A 22,711-nucleotide genomic window follows, 5' to 3' on the forward strand; every position below is an offset into this window, starting at 1 on the left:
AGGAGACGGTAAGGACAGCAGTGGCTGCAGTGGGAAGAGTAGATAGGATGGATGCTGTGGGTGAAGGTTTGTCTGCATTTGGTGAAGAAGTAAGCAAGAGTGACTGCCAAGCTTTGAGCCTTGTGGGGACTGGTTTTAGGAAGAAGGCTATGAGTTCAGGTTTAGATTTCTTGAGTGTAAGGAGATGGCAGGACAACCCAGTAGAAATATCTAGTAGGCTTATGGAGATGCATGACTTGAACTCAGAAGAAGGGGCAAAGAAAATGTAATTTCAAATTTGGATTCATCTAATGGTGGTGACTACTGAACCTTTAGGATGGAGTGAAGTGAATGAATTTCCTGAGAAACAGAGTTTAGAGAGAGCCACATAAAGGGTAGAAGACTAACTGAATAAAACGGCAGAAAGAAGCTTCACCCGCTGATGCAGCTCACTTGTCCATTCCTCTGGGAACTCTTTTCTTATTTTCCCAGGCTGAGGTGGTCTCTTCCTCCTTTATGCTTCCACAAGTCTTTGGGCATAATTCTTAGGAACATTATCACCTGTTTCTTCAATTGGCTGTTTCCATGTCTGCCTCTCCATCCAGCTGAAAGCTCCTCATGGACAGAGGCTGCATCTTTTTTTGTCTTTGTAATATTCCCCAGACTAAAAGAGGTCCAGAAGGGAAGGAGGGAAGAAGGGAGGCAAAGAACTAACTATGGACTTGGAAGAACTAAAATCGTACACTGTCATGGAGATAAGGAGAGAAGAGCGTTTCAAAAAGAAGGGAGGAACAGGGGCCGGCCCCATGGTGTAGTGGTTAAGTTCCGTGTGCTCTGCTTCAGCAGCCTGGGTTCTCGGGTTCAGATCGCAGGTGTGGACCTACACCACTCATCAGCCACGCTGTGGCAATGACCCACATACTAAGTAGAGGAAGACTGGCACAGATGTTAGCTCAGGGCTAATCTTCCTCAAGCGAAAAAAGAAAGGTGGGGAGTAATAGGTGGCACCAAACAGGTCAAGGAAAATGATGGCCACAGTCAAAGTGTGGGTTGGCCAGTCGGAGGCTATAAGTAACCTTTGAGGATGCAGGCTTGGTAAGAGTGGTGATGATACAGGCCCCAGAGTCGAGGGAAAGTTGATGTCGAGTGGCTCCTAGCTGACGTGCAGTACTGGGCCACTGTCGTCAGTCCCTCCCGTGACTCCAGTGCAGAGCGTTTCCCGCTGCTGGCAGGAGAGGCAGTAGCATGCATCACATGCTACCCAGCGGGGCAGCGTAGTTATGTGTCTCCCTGTCTCACCCTCTGCAGTGGTCACGTGTTTAGAAAAAAATGAAAATACAAATTTTAGTAAGCGGCCGGTAGGACCCTCATGCCAGTTAGAGCGTGGTATTTTCTGCATCCAACATTGATCTCACATGCTTGACCGATTATACAAAGTACGCGACAAGAGTGACGTGGTGAGGATCACCCCACTCCAGTGAAAATCCAGTGACTGCCTAAGAGCGTCTCAGGCCTCAGCAAGGCTGGACAGGATTGCTGCGGCCTCCCAGGATGACCAGCATGCTCTACAGCCTTGCTTCCCAAAGTGTGGCCGGTGGAGCAGCAGCATTGGTGTCACCTGGGGCCTGGTCAGAAATGCAGAACTCAGGCCTCACCCCAGAGGGCCCAAGTCAGAATCTGCATTTTGACAAGATCCCAGGTAACCCGTGTGCACATTCACTGCCTTAGGGTCCCACCGATAGCCTGACTACGCTTACAATAATAATGGCATTTACTATGAGCCAGGCGTTGTTTTGAGCACTTGAGATGAATTAACTTGTTTAATCCTCAGAGCAACTTTATGAGGTAGGTACTATCATCATCCTCACTTTAAGATGAGATCAAATAGCTTGTCCAAGGTCACAGGGCTGAGAAGTGGTGGAGTCAAGATTCAACCCGGTCGTTTGATTCCAGGGGTGCCTGTGCCTTAACCGCTGCATTGCACTGCCCTTTCTCCCCACCTCCCATGACAATTGGCAGGGTATTTCATAGGTGCTCAGTAGGTTCACAAGTGAGGGAGGCATAGCTATCTGTCGTGGCGTGGAGAAAGGCAACCTCGACCCTTAGAGGAAGAGCTTTCTACTGTCTGGGTATCCCAGTTTCTGTCCATTAGGGAAGGGGGAGCTCCTCTGATAGCATTTCTGCCAGGGCTAACTTAGAGAGAGGAAGTAGCCGAAGAAGGAAAGCCTCCTTCTAGATGCCCCTCCTGGGAGGGGTTGGTGTTTTAGCTACACTTCCTCAAAGTCTGTGTCCCAGGTCCCAGGTGAGTGAGGTCCGGGGCTGTATGTGGCTTAAGGGACATAGTAAAGACAATGCTCTTTCCTTGAGCATCTGTTTTAATGGGAATATATTCCTTCCAGATGGCAGCCAATTCCAAGGTGAGGCTGGTGAGGAAGCTTAGAATTGGCTCACCATCTAGTGACTCTGTCATTTGTCTGTATTCGGTTAAAAATTTGTTGGAAAATATAGAAGGTATAATGCACTTTGGTAGGACCAGCCTCTCAGTTAATCATCATTCAGCTAATCAGACCTCTGGATTAAGCAGTGTGTTTTTCTGCCCGCCATTCTTCAAAAAGAGGACAGCCAGCTTAAATCAAGGAGTTGTTTTCTAAACTCCCCAGTGTGGGCCAGAGTGAGGACAGTCCTGACTCCTCTCCCAGTCCTGGACATGGGAATATGTCTTCTTAATGAGGGCCCTAATGCACTGCGAGGTCCTGAGTCTGCAACAAACCACCAGTAACTCCACTGGAAAGCACTGGCATCGGGAATGGGGTCTGTCCCATCTCAGAAGAATTTTTTTCTGGGTTTGTGGTTGGCGGAACATCTCTTTCCATCTAGGCTTTCAGTGTTGGCAGCATCTTATGCGGTGCCACAACTGTCTCTTCTGTTGGATAGAGTCAGCCAAGAGCTTGCTGGTGAACATGGCCCCCAAAAGAGCCAGCAGAGAAGTAGCGGACTCTTGGCCCAGTTTCCTGCCCTCCTCTGCTCCCTGTGTGGTGTAGGATGAGGATTACTTCCTCCACTTTACAAATGAGGATGTTGTCAGGAGAGCCTTTCTCACGTGCTTCCTGAATTGTTTTCTCTGAAAGTGAAAGTGATTTCTGCTTCCTCACTCTTCCAACAGCAGCAGTCAACTGGTTTCTCAAATCTTCTTCCAGTAGTTTCTTTTAAGAGGCAGAACAAAGCCAAGGGAAAAGCGTGAGGCTGACAGACGGGAGAGCCATCCAGGCAACCTTCCTCACGTGGAACTTACAGACCCCTTTGCCTGGACTGATCCACCTGCCCACTCCCCAGGCCAGGTCATCTTCATCTTCATCGTTCAGCTTTCAGCTCAAGCATCACTTCCTGAGGCAGCCTTCTTCCACCCTCTGTGCAGGAGGAGGACCCTCGTGATTCCCTGTTCTGTTCCTTTAAAGCTCTTAACAGAGTTTGTAATTATATATCGATTGTATGATTATTTGATTAATGTTTGGCTTCCACTACAAGCTCTGTGAGGGCAAGGCCTCCAGGCCTCTTATTAACCACCATATCCCCATCCCTAGCACAGCAGGTGGCCCATAGAACATAGCTCAATAAGTATCCTTTGAATGAGGGAAAATTAAGGCGTTGAGTTAGGTGATCCCAAAGTCCTCTTCCTGTTCTGACAAACTGTGAGTCCATCTATGAGAAACCTGTATCTACCACCGTCACACTAAACCCAAACTTCTCTTCTAGTTCAGTGACTCTCAGCATTGCTTCCTTAAGGATTCTGTAATCAGGCCTCTTTGATCATTTTTATTGCTTTCCTAATGCTTGGCTAGAAACATAGAGTCTGAATGTTGTAGTTGGGAACATGAAATGTATATTCCCAGCCACCAACAAAAAGGCTATAAGTCAACGTGGAATCTGAACAATGAAATCAAACTAACATTAGCAAAGATCTCCAATTTGGGGGCTTCAGTTTTTTCTCCCTTTCCCCCTCCCATTTTACACCAGAATGACTTAAAAGCTGAATTCAAAAGAGGAGAGGATGGGAGTAGAGTCTACATGAAAAAAACAGCCTTTCAGCCTGGCTCTTGATCAGACAGCACTTCTGCACGTTACCTTTCAGCCTCAGTAAGTTTTCATTTTCCTTTTTCTCAGGCTCTTGCTCATAAAATCATTTTCAAACTCCTTCCTGACAGTACCCCTGAGGCCCTGAGCAGAACAATTCATCACCAAAGCAGGACTCGGTGAGATGCTCTTTTATAAAACAAAAGAGTGTGTGATGTGGCCTTAGCTGTGTGTCCATAGTGGTGGACCGGCCATAAGGGGTGTGGAAGCACCAACTTTAGTCAATCTGAGAATTCTCAGGCTAATCTCAACACTATCTTAAAGAAAGATGCCAGGTTTTGCTCTCCATAATTGATAGCTTCTTTTGATATTTTTAGGAAAAAAGGGATGATTTATATGCTCAGATCCTCTAACCCTTTCCTAACCTGGAATTTCCAAGTTGGAACCCAAAAGGAATGCAGGCGTTTGTCCAGGGCCCTACAGCAACATAAGAGAGAGGAAAGGAAGAGCCACATATGCCAGCTAACCTCCATCTCTATCCTTTTCTTAATCCCATCATTTAATGATGCTACTTCCCAAAGCCCCGTTTCCCTGGAAGGTGTGGCAGCCAGGCGTCCTGGGAGTTTTTCCATCCACCAAGAGGTCACCTGACATGAACTGCAAATTAGCAGAGACTGGATTTCTAGATTATGTGTTTAATCCCTGTGTGGAACTGTGTGTTCCAAATTTTCCAGTATAGTTCTCATATCAAATATTCTATCCTGCTGTCCCCATAAGTGCACGTGCATTTTGTCAGCTTGCATGTCCTGATTCAGGGCTAGGAGAATAGCCTCATCATATGTGTGGGCCTAGAATGATCTTGTGTTCACAGAGCATTTTACAGTGGTTGCTTCACCAGGCTTGTGTAGGACCTGTTTGCTTCCACCAGCATGGGCAGCCGGCCTGAAGAAGGGCCTAGCAATTGCTTATTAGCCATAAGCATGGCCTATCTGAGGAGAACACTTGGGTGGAGAAATGTTGCTGTATTTTCCCAATGAGAAGTTGAGCTGGAGGAACTTCTTTCTGGGATAGCTGTGAGCCAATTCCAAGAAGAAGCTATTAAGCCTCTAGGCCTTGAGAGCCAAATTCTGTCTGATGGAATGGAGAAAAAAAGAAATTCTGGCGCCATGCCTTCACACACCAGCCTGGCTTCTGCCGTCACAGGCTAACTATGCAGAAACTAGAAGCCTTTCCTGCACTGACCTTGGAAACATCTGGGCTCTCCTGGGAGCAGGGACTAGGCTTCCCACCTTCCCTGCAGATGTTGTAAGCATGTGTTACTGCTTTGTAGACACAGATCAGGGAGGCTGAGAGACACAGTCTACGGGGCAGAGGGAGGCATTTAGCATAGTGGTGAAGCCCGCAGGCTCTGAAGCCAGGCCACCTGGCACTGAACCCCATGCTACCACTCACCAGCTGTGTAACTATGGGCAGGCCATTTAACCTGTCTCAAACTCACTTTTCTCATCTGTAAAATACGGTTAATAATAGTACCTACTTTATAGGGTTGTTGCCAGGAAGAAATGGAATAATCCAAGTAGAGTGTTCAGAACTGCATCTGACCCACAGCAAGTTTCAGAACATGTTAATGAGGGTCTAGGGGGCTTCAGTGTGCCAGGGCAATCCTTCACCAATGGCTGAATCCCCACCCAGGCACCTCCTCCAAGAACTTATTCAGTCAGTGCTTGAATACTTCTGAGGATGGGAACCTACTACCTCTTAAAGCACCCCACTCCACCCCCAGATAGGTCTGTTTCTTGGACAGTTTTATTTGTGTTGAACCTAAATCTTTCCTGGATACTTTCTAGTTCGTCCTGGCTCCATTTCTATTTATCTAACTCCTCTTCCTCAAAATAACAGTTTAAATCATGTGAAAATCATTGCTAGCCCCTCCCTGCCTGCGCTTTTCCCACTCCATGAGTCTTATCTTTTCCTGACAATACACCTTCAGTGTCTTCCTGAAGGTCATGGGATGACATGGTTTCCAGTTCCTTTCTCATTGTGGTTTCTGTCTTCTGAAGGCAGCCTGTGCTTACAAATGTGATTTAGCTCCGTGTGCACTGAGTCACTACTGTGTGCTGAGATACAGAGAAGAGAGGACATGATGAGGCTCCAGGAGCTCTCAGTTAGGCAAGGAATGGCATTCTAGTCAGGGGAACAGCATGCGCTGTGATCAGGAGGCAGGAAGCCAGAGGAGTTCAGACAGTTTGGCAGGTTGCCAGAATGTAAGGTGTCACCTAGGATTGGCTGCAATCAGACTGTGGCGCCAGGGCAGGTGGGCTTCACCTATAGGAGACAGGGGTCACTGGAGGACTTCCATCAGGGAAGTGACACCTTCCAACTTGTGCTCTGGTAAGAGCATTCTAACTGCAGTGCAAGATCGGGCAAAGCTGAGTGGAGAGAGACCAGTTAACCCCATGACAAACACCCAGGTGACAGAGAGGAGGAAAACGAGTCACGGACCAAAATGTCCAAAGTATATACCAAAAGGCTAACAACATGGTTATCCTGAGTGGTGGGATAATAGATGCTTTCTGTCTTCTTTTTGCTCCTTGTGTTTTCTAACTTCTCTGTAATAAGTGTTTTCCATTTTCTCTATAATTAGTATGTATTATTTATATAGTAAAAGTAATTTATACTCGTCTAAAATACTTCAAAATCAAACTGGCAGGACTTGGTAATTGGCTGGAGGGAGGAGTCTAGAGAATCAGTTTTCTGGTATTGGTGCTCAGATCAGGGTGTGGCCGCCCCCCGAGGCAGGGACAGGGGCACAGAGCACACTTCAGGATTGCGCTGGCGTCCCTGAGGGCTGAAATGAAGCTGCAGGCCTCTCCGCAGCCGCCCAGTAGTCTCTGCCGGAGCCTGCGGGCCCCTGAAACTCACCTGTCCACTTACATACCTGCCTGTCCAGCAGACCCCAGTTGCGAAAGCCCCAGAGCTCTGTGGGAGCAGTGGCGCTTCTCAGATTCCAGTGTTGTCACTCCTCACTGGCACCTACTGAGAGCCACCCGCCCTCAGCACCAAGCTCAGCCTAAGTGATCAAATGGGGAAAGGAGCCAGCAGTCCCCGTCTTCACAACACTCAGCCCAGATACAAATGTTCAAAAACCACTTAATGAGTGGCTGGCCCCGTGGCCTAGTGGTTAAGTTCGTGTGCTCCGTTTCCGTGGCCCGGGGTTTGGTTCCCCGGGCGGGGACCTACTCAAGGCCCATCAAGCCATGCTGTGGCTGAATCCCACATACAGAATAGAGGAAGATGGGCACAGATGTTAGCTCAGCATGAACTTTCCTCAGAAAAAAACAAAACACATAATGAACATATAATTCCAAACTGAAACTAATGCTCAAAGGAAAGGAAATGGTTCCAAGAAGACATATAAGAAAGGAAGCTTCTTGGGCCGGTCCAGTGGCTTAGCGGTTGAGTGCGTGCGCTCGGCTGCTGGCGGCCCGGGTTTGGATCCCGAGCGCACACCAACACACCGCTTCTCCGGCCATGCTGAGGCCTCGTCCCACATACAGCAACTAGAAGGATGTGCAGCTATGACATACAACTATCTACTGGGGCTTTGGGGAAGAAAAAAAGGAGGAGGATTGGCAATAGATGTTAGCTCAGAGCCAGTCTTGCTCAGCAAAAAGGGGAGGATTAGCATGGATGTTAGCTCAGGGATGATCTCCCTCACAAAAAAAAAAAAAAGAAAGAAAGAAAGGAAACTTCTCTGGTCTGAGAGCTTGGGGAGGGATCCCAGAAGAGAGACACTTGGGCTGAGAGCCTAAGCATAAGAGAAGTAGCCGGGGAATTATGGAAAAGCATTCCCGGGCGAGGGAACAGCATGCATGACGGCCCCGTGGTGGGAGGAAGTATGGCATATTTGAGTCTAAAAGAAAAGCCGTTTGACCAGGAGTCCAGAGAGTGAGGGGCACGGGATGGGAGTGGGTGGAGCGGTGGGCAAGGCCAGACCCGACCCAGCCCATAGGGCAGAGAAGGATTCTGGTCTTTATCCAAAGAGCAGACGCTCTAGCCATGGCACAGAGGTGAGTTTTCCATCCTGTGCCTCCCACCATTTTCTCGACATCCAAGGCCGTGTCCCTGAAGGTCTGATCATTAAGGCCCCTGGTGGCATGGGTCCCCAGATGTAGGGATCTCCCTCCCCCTTCTGTGAGTAGCACTTAGAGTGCTCTCCCCCTGAGCAGAGGCCTTGGAAAATTGCTTTGCATTTCAGTTTTCAGCTTTCTCCGTGGCTTCACATACTTTAACACTAATGTGTGTACAACTTGCTAATTAATGGAATCATTGGGATCTGAAAAATCATCTTGTTCTAATGGGAGGCTGCAAAGCACTCTCATTAATTCACAGGTAAAATTATTCTAGCTTTTCTCTTATTTTCTTTTCCTCTCCCCATCTTGGCTTAATAGCTGGGGAGAATTCTTCCAATTAGCCTTGTGAAAACCACTCCACCCGATCACAGAGCCAGTGACTGCCTTGGGGTCTGGGGAGAGGTGACCCAGCTGTTGTTCGCTCAGTGCAGAGGGCGGTGGGTGAAACTCCCGATACACAGAGAACTAGAAGGATATCTGCAGCTGGGTGGGTAAGTCAGAGAGACTCTAAAAGTGCCCTGTGTGATGTGACTCAGAGGTGGGTATCCTATTTTGTGTGTCAAAGGTGGCCACAAGAAGATTCTCTGCACGACTGGCCTAGACTAAGGAAGAAAGACCTGCCCTTTCTCCTACTTCTCTCCTAGAATGTGAAGACAGTGCGTTTGCTGCTGACATAAAGCTTTCCTGGGACTGGGGGTAATCTGGGGGTGACTTGCTGGTAACCACCTTTCTGCCATTTGCAAATGAAAACTTGCAACATCCCCTTTGCAATGAGGAGCGTTCTTGATGTATTATTTATGATTGAGCTTAGAAGTAAAGGGGTCCTTCTCCCCATAAGACAACAGTACAAGCCTACAGACCTTTGGGGTGCACTGACAAGACCCATTGCTAAACAGCTTTTTTCATTTACTCTTTTTTTTCCTGAAGAGATCTGGGTACTTTTTAAAAATTTTTTTATTGTGGTCATATACACATATCAAAACTTACCTCTTAACCATTTTTAAATGTTTAATGGCACTAAGTATATTCACTTTGTGCAACCATCACCACTATCTATCTCTAGAATTTTTTCATCTTCCCAAACTAAAATTCCATACCCATTAAACATGAATTCCTTTCAATGGTTTTTTTTCTTTCTTTTTGTTTTTTGTGAGGAAGATTGGCCCTGAGCTAACATCTGTTGCCAATCTTCCTCTTTTTGCTTGAGGAAGCTTCACCCTTTCTCCGTGGGCCAACATCTGTGCCAATCTTCCTCATTTTTTTGCTTAGAAGATTAGCCCTAAGCTAACATCTGTGCCAATTTTCCTCTTTTTTTTTTGCTTGAGGAAGATTAGCCCTAAGCTAACATCCATGCCAATCTTCCTCTGTTTTGTATATGGGATGCCCGCCACAGCATGGCTTGATGAGCGGTGTGTAGGTCCATGCCCAGGATCCAAACCTGCAAACGCCAGGATGCCAAAGTGGAGCTCTTGAACTTAACCACTACGCCACGGAGCCAGCCCCTCAATGGGGTTTTTGAATGAAAGGCTATAACGTTCTTCAGATTTGGGCCCTGAGGGAAGATGGCCTGGTCAGAAGTCTGTAGGAAGAGAGGTCCACTCACATAATCCAGAAAAGGTGCCTTCAGAGCTATTTCCTCCACCCTCTCACAGAGGGCTCACCACCCAGATGTATCCTGGAGGTATGAGTCAGTTTCAGCAAAGGAAGTCCCACCATCCTGGCTGCCAACAGCCAGGGTGATCCATGTTTTATAGCAGATGGGTCAGCCATAGGCTCTAGTAATCCCACCTTACACAATAAATAAGTCCTAGCATGGCTGTCTCTAGTCAAAGTGAGCTCTCACTTTACTGAGACACTGCTCTAGGATAGAAAGATGCTAGGTTGTCTCTAAGATGGGATGTTAGAAAATTGGGTAGCTCTGGATGAAACAACATGTTCTTCCCCTTGGAAGTGCAGCATCTGCCAGTCCTTTCATTTGCATGTGCCTCCAGGAGAAATTTGAAGTCAAGCCAACCTGAATTTATATCTCCACTCTGTCACTCACTGACTGTGTGACCTTGAGCCTCAGTTTCCTCATCTAAAAAATGAGGCTTGAGATGCATCACTGGTAGGGTTGCTAAGACAATTGCATGAGATCATGTCAGTATGGCATCCAAGATAGCAATTGGTCAATTAATGGAAGCTGGTGTTCTCACTGTTGTTACTGTCTATAATTTTGTCATTGTAGGTCTCCAGGTGGTTCTGAATTCCATTATCAAGGCCATGGTCCCCCTACTGCATATCGCTCTGCTAGTGCTATTTGTCATCATCATCTACGCTATTATCGGCCTGGAGCTCTTCATGGGAAAGATGCATAAGACCTGCTACAACCAGGAGGGCATAGCAGGTAAGGGAGGACACAGAGTGGCCAGCTCTCAAGAGCCTTCGCTGTCTCGTGGCTACTTTCTGTTCAGCTGGGCATACTGCTGCCACATGACCAGCGGTGCTGGTGAGGCCCCTCCTTTCAAGTGCCCGTGTTTTCATACCATGGTTAAGTGAGAGGCAGAGATTGGTATTCTTTTTCTCTCAGTTCTAATTTTTGTTTTTACTAAAATAGATCTCTGTTAAAACAGCTAAATGCAAGCTTTGCCCAGCATTACTAAACACTGTTTAAATGGGGTGTGCAATTCAAGAAACATCACTTCGCCAACCTCACATGTTTTAAGAATGAGAACTAACCTGGTGACTGTGTGTCTCTGCTCCATCAGTCCTTCAGTGTGGCTTGTCATCAAAAGCCGTTTCAGGAAGGCAGCTTTGCTCTAAGCCAACAGGGTTTCCCATCACAACCCTGGGTTCTTTTCACCCTTTGGGGCTGATCCTGGCTCCTGTGCTCTTAATGTTTCCGCATCTCCATTCGTAGGCAGAATCTCCCGGCCCCCATCCCAGGGTGGGGGTGGGCGATGGGCATCAAGTCACCTCCTTCCAGCAACAAAACTTCTCTTCCCCCGGGAGGTTTAAGTCTACCTCATGACTTTTGCAGTCCATTCCTTTTCAAGACTTCTCTCTCCATGTTCCTTCCATAAATCAATGTATTTAACAAGCAATGCTGACTCATTAAGCACTTCCCTGAGTAGGACTAGAGTTTTGGCTTGTGGGATATGCTACAAACTGCTGTCTTACGTTACTGAAATCTCAGGTTGACCTTTAAAAAAAAAATTTAAACAGAAATTGACAAGGCTTTTAAACAAACATAGAAAGTAGTTTAACACAAAAGCTTGTTGAAAAATTAGCCCCACTCTGGGGCCAGTCCAGTGGCGTAGTAGTTAAGTTCCTGCCCTCCACTTTGGCAGCCCAGGATTCATGGGTTTGGATCCCGGGCGTGGACCTATGCACCACTCATCAAGCCATGCTGTGGCAGCGTCCCATATATAAAGTAGAGGAAGATTACACAGGTGTTAGCTCAGTGATAACCTTCCTCAAGCAAAAAGAGGAGGATTGGCAACAGATGTTAGCTCAGAGCCAATCTTCCTCACCCAAAAAATAAAAATTAAAAAAAAACCCAATGGGTTAGCAATGTTAAATTGATGTGAATTTTTTTTTCAAACAACATCTTTCCTCTTAGTTTTTGGCATCTTGGTGCAGAAAGGGGAGCATCTGGCTGACACACTAGAGGATGCGTCATTTCTCTCCATCTGTACTGCTTCTCATTCTCATTCAGCCCAGGCGTTAAATTAAATTTGACCCCTCTTGCTTTAGGGCATGAGGAGGGACAGCATCTATACAACAAGGAATGAAATGGATTATTTATATTCAGAAACCAGAATAGAGTAACTGGTCTGTATGATCTGGTTTGACTAGATTGATTGCCTGGGTATTTACAAGATTTCTATATCCCTGCCACATGGCCACAGTCAAAAGAAAAAACAGCAAACTATAAACCAATAGTCACAGACTCACACAATTGTTTTTTACTCAGTTGATGAAGACTCTGTTTAAGAGGAGACTGTTTTTTCACTCAAGAGAGAATTTCCAAATTACTTGGGTCATAATTATATAAAATAACCTATCATGTTAAAAAAACAATAGAAGCTCTTTAAAATTGAAGCAAATAGGTCTTGCCTTTAGCTAAAATTCTGAGATTTCCAGCCTTGCTTAAAGAAATTGCAAATAGTGCAGTGAATAATATTTTCCCCTGATTTTAATTCAAATCATTCCTTTTGTTCAGTTCAATCTGTAGCTAGCCCCAAACCCATAAATTTATGTTAGTTGTGTGGTTTGTTAGAGCTCTTTCTGAGACCTGCTGAAGAGCTGTTCTCCTGTTGTGTTGAAATGATCGATGACTATTTGACCCAGACTCCTCAGGCAGTCACAGGGATACCGAGTCTCAAAGACCCCCATCACTTCAGCGATGGGCGATGGTGTGGCTCTCACCAACAGCATACCAGATGGGGGAGAGTGAGATGGTGAAATTCTGCCCTACAGCCAAAGACGCAACTCTGCCTTGCAACCATATGTCTGTGCACCACCGAGCTAAGGAGAACTGCTCCCAGAACTGCACATGGTTTCTATCATCTTACGGGGAAAACAGCAAATGTGTGTTTTCAGCTGGTGGCAGGATCCTCTAAGGGCCCGTGCCAGCAAGCAACCCTGAAGGTTGGTTGGAACTCTCTGGGCTTTGCTGTCAGGCCTCCAGTGGCCTCAAATGGCAAGAAAATGGTGGGCGTGATAGACGAGGAGACAGAGGATGGGAATGTCTGCTCTGTGTTGCAGCCAGATGGCCCGGTGAAAAGGCCACCTCAGGCCTGCTGAGACTTTTAGTAGCCTCCCTGCTCTTAGGAAAAAGACCAGAACTGGCCTCACCAATTGGAGTGGCCAATTTAGGACCATATTGTTGTCCATCCTTGATGATAAACAGGACCAGGAAAAGTACCTGAGGCATTGCCTGCTTCCTGCAAGAAGACACATCAGATTATCTATGTGGGGGGTTTTACCTTTACCCCCCAAGTTCAGAAGAGAAGTTGGCTCCCATCTTGAAACTACCATAGCCTGGGGAGCCAGGCTGTCAGAGGACAGACACTGAGAGAGGAGTTCCAGAGAGAGGAGGCCTGCCAGCTCCCCTGGGAAGGTGACCTCACGCTCTGTGTGGAGCCAGACTCCCTGCTGGGAAGAGGGGCTGAGGACACTTGGCTGCAGAAGCCTTTCCTCTCAACACTCTGCAATCAGAAGCTCACTTATCTCCTCATTCCTGAACCTACTATCTGATGACAAGCCAGGGACCCACTCCATTGCTCCCAAGAGAACCCGATACCACTGTCATCAGAGCCTCTTCTACCCACACAGTGACTAACACTGATGAGGAAGAAAAAATGTATAGGAATCTGGACATACTCAAGGCAGCCATAGAGTAGAAGGCCAAAAACCTGCAGTCCCATGGGTTTTGGAGAGTTTTGTGCCACCTTTGGAATGGATGATTTTTTTTTTTAATTTCAGACTTTGGATTGAATTACCATATTTTTTCTACAAATTTAGATTACACAAAAGTGCTTGTGAGCCCTTGTTATAATTTTTTAGTGGAATTTACATCAAATTCTTCTTTTTACACTTTGAGATTATTTCTCACACTGTGAATTTTATGTGCTTGCAGATTTTAGGATACAGTGGATCTGGAGCCATGTTTCCTATAAAATCCATAAAGAAAGCTCTGGAACTGGCCAGGTGAACCATTATTCTGCCTCTAGGTTGCCCTTCCCGTCCCCGGGAGAGGCGGTCTCAGAAAAGGTACTGTTCCCTAATCCCTGCGGCATCTGCAAGGCGCCTTCCTCATTCCTCAGTAGATCGTCGCCATATGCAAGTACCTTTTGTTTCTGGTCGTCCCATCTGTTTGATGGTGCTCCAAGCCAGGTCACTCTGAATCACTCTCCCAAACACAATGATTACCCCTGAGACTGGCAAAGAATTGGTTGGCTAAAACCTAGAAATGAAATCACTTTCAGTCTATTCACTCCTTAAAGTTGAATCCTAAAAGAGAAATGGATTTTGTCTTTGGTGATTTCTCCTTGGAACCCCTAACTGGCACTCTCCCAGGATTTTATGTTCTTCCTGGTATTAACTGCGTTTCTAAAATCTCTCCTAATCTTTGCCTCCATTATTTTACTGAAAACCTAATTTGGACTTTCCAGAATGAATCTCCCTGTCTTCACTTCTGTTTTGTTTCTTTCTCCTGCCTCGTGTTCCCACTTGCCTGCCTGGGCCTTCATGATCCTGAGGAAGAAAACCAACACATTTTCACATTCAAGCTCATTTCTCCTCACCCCCGCATGCATGTCGTGAGGACTGCTGATTTGTGTGTGCTCACATTTTTCAAGTGTTCCCTTTAATGCTTTTTATAGATACCTATTTTTACCAGATTATCATTGCTTCTTAATTGTTCTCAAATCTTTTTTGTTGTTGTTCAAGACAGATTTAAAATAGCAGAGTGGCATTTGAGCCTTTAGATAATCGTCCTCAATCTCATCCCTTTCTCTTTTATTAATGAGATCGCTTCCCCTTGATGCCGTTTTCTTTTCAGCATATATATTTGTAAAAACCCAAAATGTGTTTTTCTTCCTTAAGGACACTCAGAACTCACTTTGGCAACCTTTACCTTTTCCTTATTTCTGCCCATGTCAGGTATTGAGATCACAGGGAAAGCTGTCAGATTAGCAGTTGCAATGCCAGATTAACAGCATCTTGATTGCACTAAAAAGCAGAACAGGAGAAAAGGAATGCATGTTTCCCCTTTATTTTTTCACCTTCTCTTTTCATCTTCCATATCATTCCAGCACTTTTATCACAGTGACTGAGCACATTACTCTGGAAAACCATCATTCGAATGAGTGAGAACCTAACAGAATTTACGATCTGTTTGGCTCTTGGTTTCCAGTCTATCAACTCTCAATTTTTTAGGCATTTGTTATCCAGTTTTTAATGTTTTCTTGAGGTTTGAAACTCACTTTTTAATTTCCCTCCTTTTATAGCCTCCCATTGTTTAAACACACATCCAAATCTCCAAAGATTTCGAAATTTCAAAAGTTACAAACACTTGTGGCTCGAGTTCACCGACCAGAGCCTTCCTGGAGCCAGAAACCGAGTACGGACGTGGTGCAACACTGTCATTCCCTCCCCTGATGCCGGGGGCCAGTGAGCACCTCAGTCATCACACAAGGACTCACACAGCCTGGAGCTCCAGGCCAAGAAGAAGCAGGAAGCAGCGCTATTCAAGGCAGCCCAGACCTAGAAATAGTCCAGATATCCATCAGCTGGTGAATGGGTCAACATGCAATGAAATGTACTGCTCGGCAGTAAAATGGAACAGACTGTACTGATATGTGCAACAACAGAGGTGAACCTCAAAACATCACACCAAGTGAAAGAAGAGGGACACAAAAAGCCACATATTGTATGATTCCCTTTACGTGGAATTTCTAGGGAGGCAAAGCTATAGAGACAGGAAGCAGATCAGGTTGCCAGGGGCTGCGGATAGGAGCGCACTGATGCAAACAGGCACATGGGGATTTGTGGGTGATGGAAGTGTTTTAACATGGATTGTGGTGATGGCTGTACAACTATGTAAATTTACTAAAAATAATTAAGCTGTACATTTACATTGATGAATTGGAAAGCATGTAAATCATATTTTAATAAAGCTGTTAAAAAGAGAAAGAGAAAAAAAAGCCAAGACGACACAATCCAGCATATATTTTCAACCATACTGCTCAACTCCATTCTCCTAAGAATTATCTCTTAGTTAAGGATTAATGTTTCTCTTTCTATCTTCCTCTTGGGAGTGAAGAGTTTGAAGCCACAAAATGAGAACAGCCAGCCAACTAATAGTCTTCAGTATGGAGGTACTGGACACTTGTGGTTGTTTTGATACATATGAAGCAAGGAAAGATCCTGGGTGACCTGTTTTCTCCAAATGAAGAGCTATAAGCAAATCTCCCTCTGGGGGCATATTTTCACTGTTGTTTGAGGTGATCATTTGTTGGAACTGAGGTCTAGTCTGTTTATTACTGTTACGTTCTACAAACATGAAACAATGTCCTTAATTTCATGAACTTCTGAGAATTCCACACTATTATCTTCCACAGCTGGGGCCAAGACTTTCTCAGTATTTTACCATAATGGAAATTGTTACATCAGTCAAGACTTACTTCAATTTACCAGTGATTTCCACACCAAAAATATAAACCACATCTTAACTCATTAATTTTCTAGTAGCCATTCCCAGCATGTGGAATTAGGCCAAGCACTGGCTGTAGCCACAGTAGATACGTTATACTGTTTCCTGAAACGGCCCTGTCCATACCTAGGGAGTCCTCTCCCTGTCACCCACTGCCACTTTGCCTGATTAGAGGTCAGAAGGTGATTCTTCTCTTCTGAAAGATATTAGTGCTGGAGAGCAAAGGGCAGTGCCACCAGGTTCCACATGACATATGTGAAGTACAGCCAGTAGTGTTTGTACTCAGGAGTTGTATGAAGACAGAGTAGTTGATCTTGTATCCTTCATCTCTATAAGGCTTCCACCATAAAGTGACTTGCATCCCTGGTAATGCATCATGTAATATGTAATGAACCCATATATAGCCAGAAAGTATTACTGGATGGAGTCTGTTGGCTAATTATGTGAAAGAATCTTCCAATCAGTATTGCCCTCACTCTAAACTTTGGTATTCCAGTGGAAGTGTCCATAGATACTTTACCACCAAAAAAAAGAAAACGCAGACTTCCTATCGTTTTCCAGAATATTTTCCACTGGAAGTGGTTACATCATCATTTTTTTTTTGGTTTGTCATTTGGCTATGATACTGACATGTTACAACAGAATGGGCAATAGCCCTACTGTCTTTGAAGTCAATTACTAAGGTTAAAATACAGTTTTACAATTAGTTGAAAGTACTGACCTTCTAAATCGATGGCAGCCTAAAATGAATACCTAGTTCCTTATGTTTCACTCATGTGTGGGGAAACTCATGAAAACTGGGTCTGCATTGTTGTTGCTGTGGCTGTTTTGCCTATCTCATCAACCTCATCCTACCACTTTTCTCTCTAACTCTTCTCTTCTTCTTTCTCTGCCCATCCCTCTCCCTCCCCGCTACTTTCTTCTCTTTTTCCCTGGTCATTTGAGATGTTCCAGCAGAAGACGATCCTTCCCCTTGTGCTCTGGAGACAGGCCACGGGCGGCAGTGCCAGAACGGCACTGTGTGCAGGCCCGGGTGGGATGGGCCCAAGCATGGCATCACCAACTTTGACAATTTTGCCTTCGCCATGCTGACGGTGTTCCAGTGCATCACCATGGAGGGCTGGACTGACGTGCTGTACTGGGTACGTAGCTTGGGATGGGCAGAGGAAGGGAGTCCAGAAGACTGCGAGCCTTTCCTTGACACCTCCCTTTTCCATCTTCCCCATGATTTTGTGGCCCCATACACACCTGGATGGAATGGTTGATGAGAGTCTTTGATTTATTCCAGGTCTTGCCTGAGAAACAAAGCATGAAAGGTTAACCCAATGAGTCTCCCTCTCTACCCACCAGCCTAAGAGAATTGTCATCTTTCAGTTTGTCCTGCTGTAGTGAGAAACACTGGCATGCCGCCAATGCTCTGTGAATGAGCTGACCAAGCCTGACACAAGATTCTATTCAACCCCTCTTCCCACTGTAGGGTTCCTTCTGTTCTTATCCTTGTCTTGCCTCTCTCCCCAAAAGAGAGCTAGAGGGCACAGTTATTAATTTCTAGGGCTAAAGAGAAAAGTCAGGCCTGGTCTACTAAAAAGAAACCATTTTTATTGAATTTTGTAGCGTTATGGCATGCGATTACATTTTTATTTCTCATGTTAATCTTACTTCTTCATGTAACAGTCCATCAGACAAGTACATTGACATCATTTTCGCTGCTGACAAAACACTCTGCTGGTTATGTGATGCATATTTAGAAATACCACTTCTTAAGTGTCAACCAATCAACAGTAAATCTTCCTTTACTTTAAAGATACCCTTTCTGTTATCCAGCAGCCAACAGTACTTTGCCAATCTTTGAGCCATTGAAATGCCAGATTTATATACAGCCTGTCCCACAGGCAAATACACATACCATATTTGAGCTGTCTCCATTCTGGCAGAGTCAAGTCCATTATTTGTGAAAACTGCAGAAAATATAATTCTTTGTAGTGTCTCCTACTTCAGCATGAGAAATGACTTGCCAGAATCCAGCGTTGTTCTCCAGCATTTGGGTGAGAAATGCTTGTTGCTGGTCGTGAAAATACCATCTCACTCAGAATTTTGCAAATAGTCAAATTTATTTGGCCATCCTGAAAACAATGTAAGAGACTGCTGAGGGAACAGTGTCTACACACTAAAGCAGGGAAGAGTGAGAGGGAAGTGAATGCCTTCCCATTAAGCAGAGCTGCCAGAGAGAAAGGAGCTAATGCCAAGAGAGGGGTTGACTTCTTCTTGAATCAGAAGAGTTTTGTAACAGCACAGAGATGTGATACAGGGTATTGTATCTTCTAAGTTTTTTATAAGCACCATGTCCTATTGATTCAAAGACCCTCTTTTCCCAGTTTTTACCTTATGGTTGACATCCTAAAACCCAGTGTTACTATGAAATTTGTACCTCTCTGCAAATGACTACTTGAAACTTGCCTGAATTGAACTCATTATACTTAGGCAAATTTATTTCATTTAGCAAAGCTGATCAAATTCCCAAGTGGCCCTAACTCGTCCTTCTACCTTGGGTGGATCCCTCTGGCTAGCCAAGGACAGAAACATCCTTCTGAAAATGGGCAGTCTCTGCCTATGGGCCATAGAACATGTGATTCTATAGAACTGTGCTTTGGAGCCTCAGCTCATGAGCTTCAAACTCATGCCTTAAGTTGCTATGGAAACGCCTTCCATGGCAGCAAATTGAGGTCAGGGTGGCAGTGGGTGGGTGGGTGTGGGGTTGGAGGGAATGGGTATAATTTACTTTGCTGATGGCCCTGCTGTATTTTTGTGATCTTCCTTCATCCCTCCCTCCCTCTCCCCCACCACAAATCATTGATACCCCACCAGGCAGATGTGACCCAAAGAAATACTGCCACAATGACAGCCAGAGTGGGGAATGAGAAGAAGCACACAACTGCAACTACCAATTTTCGGCAGCTGTGTTGTGCTTTCTCCCCTGGGGTGTGTGTAATAGAGCTCAGGCTGGGAATGGAAAAAGTGTCAGAGGTGAAGGAACAGTCCCAGGCTCGTGGGACATGCCTTTCTCTGATTTTCCCAGCACCTTTCTGAAATGGCCACACCCACACCCACACCCCTAAAGCTGAAACAGAGCTTCATACTTGGGTATTCATGATGGTATTCATGATGGAAGCACCTCCCAGCCCAATGCTCCTGCTTTCAGACAGTTTCTCTAATTGCTTTGATCTTTCTACGGCCATTTCTTCCTTTCTTCCTTCTTCCTCCCTATCCCTCTTGTTTCCTCCCTCTTCAGCATTCCTCCTCCTTGCCTCTAGGCCTGTATCTCTAAACCCACAGACTCTCAAATCTCAAAGTGTTTTAGCATAAAATATGAAGCTTTCTAAATATGAAGATGCCCAGACTTCCCTCCAAGTCATTGAATTAGAAGTTCCAAAGTTAGGTCCCAGTATCTGCATTTTGAAAAAGCTCCCCAGGAGATTCTGATGCCCAAGCTGGTGTTTGAAAACCCCTAGAAGTCTAAAGTATTGAATCTGCATGGTGCTGCTTTGATGCTGCTGGATTTGAACCAGTCTAGAGAGAGTTTCCATGGAAATTGGGGAAATGGGGTCTTCCACTCAGAAGAATGCATTTGCCTTCAAGTCCAAGGGGCAAGTCTAATGAACATGGGAAAGATGGATCAAGATTTTCAAGTATAGCAATGAATGGAAACCCCAGAGCTGGCTTCATTCTGAACTACCAAATGGCTAGTTAGATGTTCCTGGGGAGAGAATAGATCATAAAAGTGCTAAAGAAGCACTTGATTCAATCACTAGATATCGCCTGGGATAGAAGGGACCAGGGAGGTCCCCAGTAGCAAATGGTTCACACCTGCCTCCTACTGTGGGTGATACTGAGTCTATTTCTTTTTTTCTCTGACATCCATTATTTCATCCCATTATTGTTATTTTGAAGAGTTAGTGGACTAAAAGAAAAATCAAACTTGGTCAAGTAATACTTGAACATTTCCTCAGCTATTAAAGCCATTGGCCATACATTGGGTCGAGGCCCCAGCTAGCTGAACAATTTGCTTAAAACATTTCTTTTACCTAGTGCCCTGTTCCAGAAGTCTGCAGATGACAGGGTAAGGGGTGGAGACACTGGGGATTTGGAAACTAAGCCAGAACTCAGGTTTGAGGTGTGGTTTCCTTGGGAAATGGCTTCTTAAGCCAAGTCTCTTCATTTACTATCAGAATGTCCATGCCTCTTAAAAAACAGGGAGAGAGGTGATCAAATAAAAAGGGTTGGCTTTCTTTAGAAGCAGTGAAGCACCAAGAGAGGGAAGAATCCAGTGTTGTATGACATTACCATTGGTTTCTATTTCTCCTTTCAGATTTTGTTTTAACCAAACATCCCTAGCCTGCTGTGTATAATTTAAGACTACTTGTCTTATATGGTTGTGGCATGTGCCTTCTTGAAGATGTAAGAGGCTGTTAAATCAAGATGATCTTTAGGATTCTCAGACATGATCTGAGAACTAGGGTCAGTTTGAAACTCTGAGCATTATCCCTTCCACATTGTAGCCAGATCACAACATCAATCAGTTAAGTATCTGTTCAGTGCTGACTTTGTGCCCAGCACTTGAGATAGCCCCATGCTCATGGGAAACAGAATAACACAGCACTGAACCAGGGTTTGAACACCTGGAGAAGGTTGCATGTGAGAATGGTGGGAACAGGAGGCAGCAGTTAGAGTAGGCACATACAAGAATGCATGTTTCTAGCTCTTTAGAAATCTAGATGCCTGGATAATTCCTCATCAAGAGGGTTCTGTTGACCTCTGCTCACCTGGTGCCCTTCTGATCCAGGGCCCCCGGGAATGCTGCATCCTGTGCAGCACAGTAAAAGCACCCTGGTCTGTGTTGTCATGGACTCGCACCTCTCCCCACCCTACCACCAACATACTGGGGTCACTTTCCTGACACCACCCATTGCCCCCCAGTTAGTTTCTCCATGATCAATTCTTCTACTGATTTTTAAAAAACAGAAATTCAGCTTAAAAATAAGATTAGAAAGAATACTTAATGAGAAATCACATAAAGAAAGATTTTCAGAATCACAAATAGTGTCTTCTATGGTATCTGGATTAGTTTTGGTTCAGCAGGAGAGCTTGGGAACAAAAGTCTAATGTTTTAACCTTTCATAAGTAAGTTGTCAGCTCCACATTTTGTCTTGTCACCCTACTTACATGTCTGGACATGCTGAGAAGATATTTCTACTAAACTCACACACACACACACACACACACACACACACACACACACACACGACAGCCCCTCGTCTCTGGTCATGGTGCTGCTGAAATAGCCCTTGTTTATGGCAAAGTCTTTTGCATCGAAGCAGGTTGAATTCAGGTTTTATGCTATTTTTTCCCCACTCCATCTTTTCTTCAAAAAGCCACCTCTTTTCACTACAGAATATAGAAAATGAGTCTCTGAAGGCGTCAAGAAAGCAGAAATGGTGGAGCTGAATTCTACTGATGACCTAATAGTCATTCTAAGTGAAGAGCTGAGAAAAATCCTCAAGTAATCCAGAGACAGCCGCCTGAGCTCTGTCTCTGATCAGAGTAGAGAAAGTGGTAGGTCCCACATAGAACCCTGTGGTTCTTAACTTTTAATCTGCATTAGCCACCTAGTGTCTGTGCTGCTTTAAACAGAATCTGTTATCTAAACAATAGACTAGTGGTTTATAAACATATTAAGAATAGCATCTCTCAAAGCTATTATTTATTGACTTATTAGGTTTTATTTTATTCATTTTTCTGGTATTAGATGAGTTCTTATTATTCAGTAATTCAACTTAACAAACATTTATTGAGCAGTTACCGTGTTCCAGGACTGAGTGGGGACTGGGGTGGGGACGGGAGAAGAAGCTCCTGCCCTCAAGGAGTTTAGGAGCTAATTGAAGAGCGAGGGACACACGGAAACCTGACTCAGCAACCCGGGCAGCACAGTCCATGACAGCAGGAGAGCTCCACGTGGCGCAGAATGCCTCAGGAGGAACGGGATCTCGCTGGCCTTGGGGAGCAAGAGCAACGGCTCCCCCACCCTGGGAAAGGAGGCTTTATAACCAACCATTCGGGAGATGGAGAGAACTGTGTTTTAGATTCTTTCAACAGACACAAGGAACAGCTTGGCCTCCCCAAAGTGTTCTCATCTGAGGTGTCTGAAAGGCCACCTGCCCTGAGGTGCAGTCCCAGGCATCAGACTCGATGGCCCCCACACCTGGTGGCTGCCCAGGACAAATTTTTAAAACAGGTCGAGGAAGTAATTTTGTTGACTTGGCTTCTTGTCAGG

General features: G+C 45.2%; 1 protein-coding gene across 1 annotated transcript in view; it reads left to right on the forward strand.

Annotated features, from left to right (window-relative positions):
- Positions 1–22,711, forward strand: part of CACNA1C (calcium voltage-gated channel subunit alpha1 C) — a 638,289-nt gene that overhangs the window by 413,514 nt on the left and 202,064 nt on the right. The window contains exons 6-7 of the mRNA XM_058559143.1: positions 10,411–10,569; positions 17,329–17,525. Coding sequence (XP_058415126.1) covers positions 10,411–10,569; positions 17,329–17,525 — 356 coding nt within the window. The remainder of the gene's footprint in view (positions 1–10,410; positions 10,570–17,328; positions 17,526–22,711) is intronic.

Source organism: Diceros bicornis, chromosome 17 (genome assembly GCF_020826845.1).
Source record: "Diceros bicornis minor isolate mBicDic1 chromosome 17, mDicBic1.mat.cur, whole genome shotgun sequence".
NCBI lineage: Eukaryota > Metazoa > Chordata > Mammalia > Perissodactyla > Rhinocerotidae > Diceros > Diceros bicornis.